Source organism: Leiobunum rupestre, chromosome 1 (assembly GCF_980474605.1).
Source record: "Leiobunum rupestre chromosome 1, qqLeiRupe1.1.hap1, whole genome shotgun sequence".
Lineage (NCBI taxonomy): Eukaryota > Metazoa > Arthropoda > Arachnida > Opiliones > Sclerosomatidae > Leiobunum > Leiobunum rupestre.
This window is the reverse complement of record NC_143384.1, coordinates 152,931-163,467: the sequence shown is the minus strand read 5'-3', so window position 1 is coordinate 163,467 and position 10,537 is coordinate 152,931. Positions and strand designations below refer to the sequence as shown.

The 10,537-nt window shown below is 38.1% G+C and overlaps 1 protein-coding gene across 1 annotated transcript; it reads right to left on the bottom strand.

The window, feature by feature from the left end:
- Window positions 1-889: 889 nt before the first annotated feature.
- Window positions 890-2,476, bottom strand: LOC149960375 (uncharacterized). The gene is made up of 4 exons (XM_090156134.1): window positions 2,438-2,476; window positions 1,613-1,692; window positions 1,320-1,544; window positions 890-1,201 (listed from the first exon to the last, which is right to left on the bottom strand). Exons 1-4 carry the CDS (start codon window positions 2,474-2,476, stop codon window positions 1,012-1,014), a joined length of 534 nt encoding a protein of 177 aa, XP_090012260.1. The 3' UTR covers window positions 890-1,011.
- Window positions 2,477-10,537: the final 8,061 nt, after the last annotated feature.

Sequence of the window (10,537 nt, the reverse complement as noted above, 5' to 3'; positions counted from 1 at the left end):
AATAGCTCAGGTAGCCTTTTAAATTTCAAATTTCTTTCTATATTTCTAAAAATATTGAATTATTTTTTTGGTAGGTCCTATAGGAATTTAAAGTATTATATATGCCATTAAATTTACTAACTTCCTGTATTTTAAAAAAATTATATTTAGTGAAATAAATCTTTTATTTTTACTTGAAAATAAACCTATTTAATTACAAAAGTACACCAGTAGCTAACTATATTAATAAGTCTCATGCAACCGCTTCCTTGAATGTTCACATTCCAGGGGACTGTGGCACTACTTATGGCTAAATCTAGCAATTTAACTGTGAGCCAGGATTTGAAATTTTAAAATATCCAAATTTATAGAAATATATAAGCCTTTTGCGGATTGTGCTAAACATGTACATGTAAGAGGGCATTTTTGAAAATATAGGGACCCCTGGGGGCTGACAGTGTTGACATTTTAGGGGTCTTCAGAAAAATATAGGGTTAAAAATAACAAAACTTGACTGTCAAATGCAACTTTAATAAAAACCTGTGAAAAACCAAACAATATTGTAATAAACCCTGTAATATTACATGGATTTTAAAACAATTCTTGAAACTTATTAAATATACAGTTAAAAATACATTATGGAAAAGTTCTGGCTTATTCATATTAATTTAAAATTAGAAAATTTACTATTAAAAAACCAAAGAATTAAAGTTACTTAACATCACAAAATTTTAATATTATTCGAAGGAACAAATAATAATTTTCAATATTGTCCCAAACATGGTTATACATTTTTTATAGTTAGTTATCAAGACCAATTTAGTATAATTAAAGCTAGGTTACTTTATTTCACAAAGCTCAAAGTAAAAGTTATTTAACTTCTTTTTCTATTAACAAAATATCATATACTAAAAAAATCAAAGTTATGTAACATTACAAGTTAAACCAAAAATAATTTTTAATACTATACCTAAAATATTCATAAAATTGGTGAAGTAAGAAATCTAGACCACGTAAAATCTGTGGTCAGCACTAATCAACGGGTCTAAATCGTTCTATTTCCACACCTGTTTTGTAGCTTGTGTACTCGTTTACATTGGTTTCTGGTAAGTCTTTCCCAATATAAAGTATGGTACAAAGGGGGACTGCCCTACGATTACCTCTCCCAAGGTTTTGATAAATTAAATAAGTGTAGGTTCGATACGCTGTATATCGATAAGTCCTAAAAATATATTAGTTGAATATACAGTGAATATATTAATTTGATAATCGGGTCTCGTAAAATATAACCAATAATACAATTAATTGAGTATGAACTGTTAAATACATAAACAAATTACCTGTAACTAAAATTTTCCGGTATTGGTCTTTGGCGAGCGGGTAAATAGCTTCTATATGTGGCTTTCAATGCGCGCTTTCTTTTACACATAAATCTAAAATCAACGTCACCAGTTACACATTCAGCTGGTCCAAGTGGGTCATCAGTATCATTTAAATAATCTATAACCTGTTCAATTTGTTTACAGCAAATGAATCCTCCCCTTTGGTCCTTATGGTTTAAATACCTTCTGAAAATATTATTTATTAGCATAAATAAAATATTAACCAAAAGATCCTACACAGAAGTACATACCTTTTCATACTTTCAACTTGTTCTTCATCAGAGCCAAGGCCTAACCATTCGGGAACACATTTGCCACAAGAACAGTGGTCCTAAATTGCAGCCAAAATTATTTGAAATTTAGCATTATTAATCAACTCATTTTCTTCTTGAATTTATATTTCCCTGAGTTCTTCTTCGGTATATTCAGGTTCAACTTCCTAGGGATTTACACGCAGCAAATTCCTAGAAAATCAGCTGCTTGACGATGACCAAAATTATACTTTTATTGGTTAGTTCCCCCAAATGAAAGAGGCGTCTGTTATTGAAAATAGTTCAAGTTGATAATTCAGCAAGTACAAAGCTATGCCCCGTTTTATCTCTACAAGCATAAAAGAAGGGAGCCTACTTTCACGCGCGAAGACGTAAATGACTGAACCAGATTGTCCCGGAATAAAAAAAAATAAAAATGGCGGCCCGCCAAACTCAACAATAACAAAAGTATTTTATTTATAACTAATAATTAAAGACTTTTAAAAATTTTATTTTTCTTATATGTTATTCCCTAGAAAACGGTATCCTAGACCTTTCCTTTAATATATATTATAAACTAAATCCCTGTCTTCAGCATTGTTAGACCTCCTAACGAACGCAATGGAAATGCTCAAATTTATTGATATATTTCTCGGATATCCCGCGAGAGACCTTTTAATGCTAGGTGCGCTTTTGTTTTCTTTCCTTGCCTTCGTATACCAACATAAAGCTAGGATAATGATACCGTTTATATATATATATATAGGAAGAGGGATAACAACCCTGAGTAGAAAATTGATAAATAGATCCCCGCCCCTGATTAACCCGGAGGATAATTTGTTCATGCAGACGATTCAGGCGCATGGTCAGATGATGCAAGAGATGACCCGGGCCTTACTAGATAGATCCCCCCAAACCGATAATCCAGCGACTAACTTGCTCCTCCAAGCGGTCCTAGTTGGTGAGCAAGTCACCGCGATACATAATTTAACCCATACCATGCTCGATTCGTTAGAAGATAGAATAGACCAACGGGTACGAGAAGCCAATCGTAAGGAAAACCCTGAACAAACTATCCCAAAAACAATTGAACCCTCAGATTCCTTTTCGCGCCTCTTAATGGCTAACAATGCGTTAGTTAGGGAACAAGTGGAGGCTTCTAGAGCGCAAGAGGACGCGGCCAGAAGACAAGCTGACTCCTTCAAAACCCTCGCGGAAAAGATAGGGACCATCGATCAATGTAGTTCTGAAACCTTCACTAAACCGTTATTTACCCCACAAACTTCGACCCCCGCGGACAGATTCCTTAATATCGATTAAAATAATTTGACTATGAACGAGAATGATCCCTCTCTTTCGCGCCTCTGTGAAAGTCCTGTTAATGTACCTCCCCAAAATCCTGGGACTAGCCAAGAGACCCCCCATAAAACTGGTCAAATCCGGTCCCAGAATATGTCTTTCCCCGAGGTAGTAAGGGCCAATAAACCAGGTAGAACCCATCTTTTAGAACATGTCATAGAAACCGAAACAAGCCCCTCCATCACGAACGCCCCCTATTGAGTATCCCCAGCGAAAGAAGCTGTCATTCAAGAGCACGTGGACAATATGTTAGATGCCGGAATAGTGCGCCCCTTAAAACCCCGTCGTGTTAGTTCCGAAAAAGACGGGCGACACCCGTTTTTGCGTTGATTATCGAAAGTTAAATGAGATAACAATTAAAAATGTATATCCCTACCCCCATGTAGATGAAGTATTAGACGCAATCGGTTCCCCCGCGTACGTGCTGACCATAGATTTACTTTCGGGTTTCTGGCAAATCTCGATGAATAAAAATAGTATTCCAAAAACAGCCTTCATAACCTCGAACGGGAAATACGAATTTCACGTGATGCCATTCAGCCTCGTTAACGCCCCCGCCTCGTTCGCGTATGTAATGGACCAAGTTTTCCCCCTCGAACAACGTAAACAATACAACACGAGTTTGTATCGCGATGATATAAATACTGTCTCTCCCAATTGGCCCCGCCACTTAGTCGACCTCCGATATGGCGTCTCAACACCGCCGGTCCGACCCTCCGTCTAGATAAATGTATATTTGCTCGTACCGAAGTCAAATGGTTAGGTCATATTATCGGGAGTGGCGGTATTAGACCCGATCTTGAAAAAATAGGAAATTTACTTTCGTACCTGCCCCCCCCCGAAATACGGATGAGTTAAGTTGCTTCCTTGGATTAGCCGGTTGGTTCATGCCTGGATTGGCCCAGATAGCAGCGCCCCTCAATACACTTCGGAAAAAAGATAGAAAATCGGAATTCAGACCCGCCCAAATGAATGCCTTTGAAGAGTTAAAACATTGATCAACCCCCCATCCTCGCGGCCCCCACTCGAGAAGGCCCTTTCATCACCCATTGCGATGCTAGCGGAACCGCCGTGATATGCGTTCTGCTCCAAGAACAAAATGGGATACCCCGTGTTATTTTCTACGCGGGTAGAGGTCTTAACGCCCACGAGATAAATTATACAATTACCGAACTCGAATGTCTATCAGTTGTTTTCGCCATTAAAAAGTTCCGTCATTATGTAGAAGGAACCCCTTTTACCGTAGTAACCGATCATGCTGCCCTTCAATGGCTATTTTCCCTCAAAGACCCCCACGGTCGCCTCGCTCGATGGTCCCTCGCCTTACAGGGGTTCGATTTCAAAATAATCTACCGTCCCGGAAGAGTAAATAAACTAGCTGACCCTCTCTCCCGTCTACCGTATTCAGGAATTCAGTCCCCCCTCCCCATAGCCCCCCCCCCCGCGACCAGCCCTCGAAGAAACTCTTCCTCTCGAGGAAGAAATCGAAGAGATGGAAAATACAGAATTTCCGTTTTTTTTTTGCAATTCAAGTAGATCCCCTCCCCCTAGAAGTAAAAATTAAGGTATTAGGTCATTTGGAATGCTAAAAAGCGCAGTTAGATGATGCCGAATTAAGCGAATTGCATAAGGATCCAGATCATTTTGTTAAATTAAATGGTTTAATTTATTTAAAACCCACTCAGGAAGACTTCCTACCTCGATTAGTTGCCCCCCCCCTTTAGCCCGCGAAAATGTGCTAGCCACCTATCACGATGCCAGGTTTAGTGGCCATATGGGAATGAAGAAAACATAAAAAAAATTAAGGCAAAATTCTTTTGGGATAGGATGAAACCACAAATAGAGGCTTATGCGAGGACTTGCATAGTCTATCAGCGTACAAATATAGATCGCCGGAAAAAAGCAGGATTAATGCTGAGAACGATTAACCAAGGCTCATGGCACCTGGTTGGTTTAGACTTAATGGGACCCATCCCTCAATCCCCCCATGGAAATAAGACCCTCTTGGTAATGGTCGATTATTTTACAAAAACGGTAGAACTAGTAGCCCTCAAACAAGCCACGGCGGTAAATATAGCCCTCGCCTTCATAGATAACATAATATGTCGCTACGGCGCCCCAGTTCATTTCCGATATTTTTGTGGAAGTAAATAACCTATTGGGTATTCATGACAACTTCACGAGCGTTTATCACCCCCTAACTAATCTAACCGAGCGATATAATCAGGTTGTAGGCAGACTTCTGGCAACATAGATTGGTTTGACCATAGAACATGGGATCAGAACCTGCCCCTAGTTAGATGGGCTATTAATAGTTCCCCCAATGACGGTACCGGATATTCTCCGTGTTATTTAAATTTCGGTCGAGAAATCAGACTCCCAGGTGATCCAATGCCCACGCCCATAGGCGATCTCCCTCCAATTCAAACCCAGTTCATCGAAGAACTGGAAAATGCTTATGAGAACGTAAAGACAAATTTAAAAAAGCCCACTCTCATAACAAAAAACAATATGATGCGAAGCGCCGCGAGCTTGATTTCTCGATAGGCTCCCTGATATGGGTTCGTACTCATGTACAATCACGCGCTAGCTCTCCCAAAAAATTGTTTCTCAAATATGAAGGACCTTTTCGCGTAAAACCCAGATTAAATGACTTATCTTATGAACTCGAAGATCCTGGGTCAGGGAGTTTGTCAGAATTTATAGCCCGGTGTTTTGTGTTTTATTTACTTTTGCTATTACATTATTCCCTCCACTCTCGGCCATCTATAGTAATTGTTAAGTATTCGTAAAGCCCCATATGTCAAATTTATTAGAATTCCAAGCTCTATTTAATAAAACTAATCACAGTGTTAAATATTAATTAAAATCAAAAACTTTTTAACCATACATACAAATTAAATAAAGTTAATAAATCTGATAGAACTCAATGAACCCCCACTATTAAATATAAAATTGATAGAATTTATTAAATAGGGTACTTAATATACAGGGTGTCTCAATTTGCTCGATCAGGCCATTTTTCTGAAAATGTATTTATGCTAAGGTTCTGAAATTTTTAGGGTTTATTTTTTAGGTATGGAAGGCTTTGGTTACTAAATTTCAGAAAAATCGAACGATTTTGTGCTGTTTTGGAAAATTTATTTTTCATCGGTAAGTAAGTCAGTTATTTAGACGAAGATTTCCCAATTGCAGACCAAGTCATACGACGGTTCTTAGAATGGTCCGCGACTTCGACAAATGGGGTAATATCAATCCGAGGTTTCGTGGTCGTGGTCTCCAGGACATCGACATGGAAAATACTATACTTGCCTACTTCGTCGACAATCCTCGAGCGAACGTCAGGACTGCCAGCTTTGACTTAGGGTTGGATCGAAACTTTGTTTGGAGAATACTCAAAAGACAGCATTTTTATCCTTATCGAGCGACACTTCACCAAGGACTGCATGACGGTGATAGACAGCGCCGACTCGACTTCTGCAATTGGTTTTGCCTCATGGCTGACACACATCAGGATTTTCACGATCAACTACTGATATCCGACGAATGGTCATTCGGAAGAGATGGCCTTTCAACCGTCAAAACCAACATATGTGGGACTACGAGAATCCACACTGGGGATTTCCTCCGCGCCACCAAGTGCAGTTTCGCTTAAATGTCTGGGCTGGTCTGTTAGGTGACATAACTATTGGCCCGTTCTTCCTGCCAAATCGTCTGAACGGTCAAAACTACTTCGAGTTTCTTCAAAATGAAATATCCAACGTGTTGGACGACATTCCTCTGGCCGAGTACAGACGAATCTGGTTCCATCAAGATAGGGCGCCACCTCACCAATATCGTGACGTGGTTGCTTATCTAAACGACGAGTTTCCTGGAAGGTGGATCGGAAGAACTGGTCCTGTTCGTTGGCCTGCAAGATCCCCTGATCTAACACCACTTGACTTTTTTCTTTGGGGATTCGTAAAGGACTACGTATACCAAACACCTGTTACGAGCGTTGAAGATTTACGACAAAAAATCATCGAAGCATGTCGCCGGGTCATCAGAAGGTGGCATTTTTGAAAACATTTTGTAGAAGTCATTAAAACATTTGTCACTTGGGTTAATTATTATTTGTATATTTTTCGAAATCTTATTACTGAAATGCATGTTACCTACAATTCGTTTAAGGCTATTGCCTGCTAGTACAACTTGTTTTTCCCCGACCTCCAAACTCAGTGAAAAATAGGTCTTTTCCAACCGAACCAAAATTATTTTTACACTTTCGACTATGCCCTACAACGTTTTTATTGAAACATTTTGCGTGACACCTGCCGGTGAAAAAATAAATTTTCCAAAACAACACACAATCGTTCGATTTTTCTAAAATTTAGTAACCAAAGCCTTCCATACCTAACAAATAAACCCTGAAAATTTCAGAACCCTAGCATAAATATATTTTGAGAAAAATGGCCTGATCTAGCAAATTGAGACACCCTGTATATTATAAACTAAATCCCTGCCTTCAGGAATGTTAAAATTAAGAGCCTTTGGCATCTGGAGATAATTGGTGTCTTTTTCTTCGTTTATTACCGTGTTACAATACTCTCGGAACTGACCCCACCCGCATTTTTCTCAGAAACTTTGCCGAACTAAAACAGTAATACTCCCTCAACTCACAACGATCCCATGGAACCTTTGTCATGTTAGCGGGCCTTTAGCCCACTATCAGGTAACCCGAATCCAACAAAAAGCGCACATTTTCCAGGGCCAGGTCATAGGTAAAAAGTGTGGCTGGACATTTTCGCTTGCCAACAAAATAAAAATAACGTCGTAATTTCCTGGCATCTTCTCCCTCACAAACACTGAGACCCCCGCAATCAAGCAGAACCAACCCCAATGGACCTTTCGCGGGTCAGTCAACGTCATACATCCCATGACAGGACACGAGTCTTGGGTGCACCAATGACCCAAATAAAATGGGAGGTCACCAATTGCTTTTCATTTTCAACTCCGCCCTAAGATCCCTCGAACAAAACCAAAAAGATAGAACGGTAGAGAACTTGACAGAAGTCTGCTTTTGCAAGAACTGAGGAGAACGTTTCAGAACTCGAGAGAAAGACCATGTCGAGATAAAGATGGAATTATGCGCGATGAAGTCGCGTTTAGATATTAATTAACAAAGTAGCGGAGGACACCGAAATATAATGATGAGTAGAATTTCCATCATAATCCCTCTCCCCCATTGTAGAGTACCCAGGGTCCAAATACGAAGTAGCCATTGAAAGTAGAGAAAAAGTTTTAGTAAGAAAATTAAAACCCACGCTATTGTTCAAGAAAAAGGTTTAAAGCAAGCCCCCTCGAGGTTGAGAGTTCATTTCGCTTTGTGCGAATGCCGCGCAGCCACCACCACGACCATCAGCGCCGCCTAGGAAATCGGGACGACTTTCCCGTCGCCGTGTCTCGGTGAGTATGTATTATTTTGCCATTTTTTTATATTGTTTTCTCACTTCCCCCACGCATCTGCCACTCTAGTGCGGAAAAGTGGAAGCCGCCACGGGCGCCAGCAGTAGCAGCAGCAGCGCCACCATCGCCGCCACCACCCGCAGCACCGCCGCCAACGCCACCGGTAAGCAGCGTCGTCAGGAGGAGGAGGCGGAATAGTTGTGGGACGACGTCATCTCTCCTACGCCGCAAACAACCCCCCGGCATTATGTTCGGGACTGTATAAAAATTATTTATTTACACTTGATTATATAAACAAAAATGATAATCTGGCTGTTCTTTTGACCAAACTATTAACTAGAAAAACATGCTTAGAGTTTTGTTCAAGACTTAACCTAAAAACCCATGATTAATGATTTAATGGTTGTCATTAATATATTAAATATCTAATTGTAACTAGAGCTCGGAATTCGTATAACTTTTGTCTTATGGATAAAGTCTATTCAATTTGAATATATTATATCCATTTGGATAAAATAGACTTTTCTTATCCGTGAATAAATATATTCTAAATTTTAAGCGTAACGTATAACTTTATCCGTTTAAATAAACACCCCTTTTATTTATGAATACTTTTGATAAATGATTATCACATTTTCGAATAAACAAAGTCCATTTAGTAGAAATTATGTTTAATTCAGAGAAAACGGCATGGTATTAGAAGATAAAACTTATTTTATACAAGACGTTTCGAGCCGAGGCTCTTCTTCAGTCGTTCGATAGTTTTAATTTGATTTAAAATTTTACCACGCGCCATATTCAAGTTCTAATATCACGCGAGCAGAAGGTCAGCGTGTTAAAAAATAAACAAAAGTTTTACTGATTTTAACAATTTATGTGTGTAATAGAATCAATGTAACCGATAAATCCAAAGTATATGTAAGTCAGTGTGAATTATTAAAATATAAATATAAAATAAAATAAAATTTTAAATCACAATATTACCCCAATTAGTTACTTCTTGACATCCTTTATCTAAATTTAAATTACCTAGTTTACGAATATACAATCCTTCATAGAATTTTCTTTTGTACCAATTGGTTTCCCGTTTTAAAATTTTGTAATCATCCCATTTAATAGAGTGGTTTAACGTAGACCAAATATGTTTTGAAATTCCGTTATTCATATCGCCCTTAGCCACGCAGGATTTATGTTCACGTATCCTGTCTAAAATGGAACGTTTTGTTTCACCAATATACGTTTTTCCACATGAGCAAGGGATTTCATAAATAACGCCTCGAATGGCGGAATCTTCTATTTTAGGTTTTAAATGAGAAATTTGATTTTTTAGTATATTAGTGGTTTTTGAAACTAAGTTTATTTTATAATTTTTCAAAATACGTTTAAGTTTCTCTGTGGTTTTAGGTATATAGGGTAAAACTAAAACCTCCTCTTTAGGTTTACTTTTCATATCAGAAGGCATGCTGATTAAGTTTCTGTCAAATATGGTTTCTATAAGTGTTTTTGGATAATCTGATTCAATTAACTGATTTTTAATTTTTAATTTATCCACAATTGGGTTATCAGATATGGATTCAATATGGTGTTTTAAACCTTTTACGACTGATGTTTTTACATGGTTGGGGTGGTTTGAATTAAAGTTTAAAAAGGTTTTTGAATGAGTAGGCTTTTGGAATAATGAAAAGGTTAGTTTACCATTAACATTTTTAATAAATAGGTCTAAAAAAGGAATTTCGTGGTTAACTTCTAGTTCAAGAGTGAAGTGAATAGAGTTATGTAAATTATTTAAATCATTGTGAAAAGTCGTTAATGAATCCAAGTCTCCCTTCCATACAAAAAATATATCATCCATAAAACGAAGCCAGCAAGCCAAATGATTTTTGTCCATGTCCGACCCAAAAATGGTATCCTCTAGATTTTCCACGAAGAGATTTGCTATAACCGGTGATAATGGATTCCCCATTGCTAGGCCGTCTTTTTGTTTATAAATTTGGGAATTAAAGTCAAAATAAGTACTATTTAAACATAATTCCGAAAGCTTAAGAATTGTATTGATTTTAAGAGGAGATCTTTGTAATAAATTAGGGTCATTTCTCAATTTAGATTCCAATAATTTAAGGG

Excerpts from the sequence above, each read along its gene's own strand:
- LOC149960375 (XM_090156134.1), bottom strand. The coding sequence starts at position 2,476 with ATGCGCCTGAATCGTCTGCATGAACAAATTATCCTCCGG. Across the intron at positions 1,545-1,612 it reads CAAGTTGAAAGTATGAAAAG|GTATTTAAACCATAAGGACC; the intron begins GTATGTACTTCT and ends TATTTTCAGAAG. Across the intron at positions 1,202-1,319 it reads CCGGAAAATTTTAGTTACAG|GACTTATCGATATACAGCGT; the intron begins GTAATTTGTTTA and ends ATATATTTTTAG.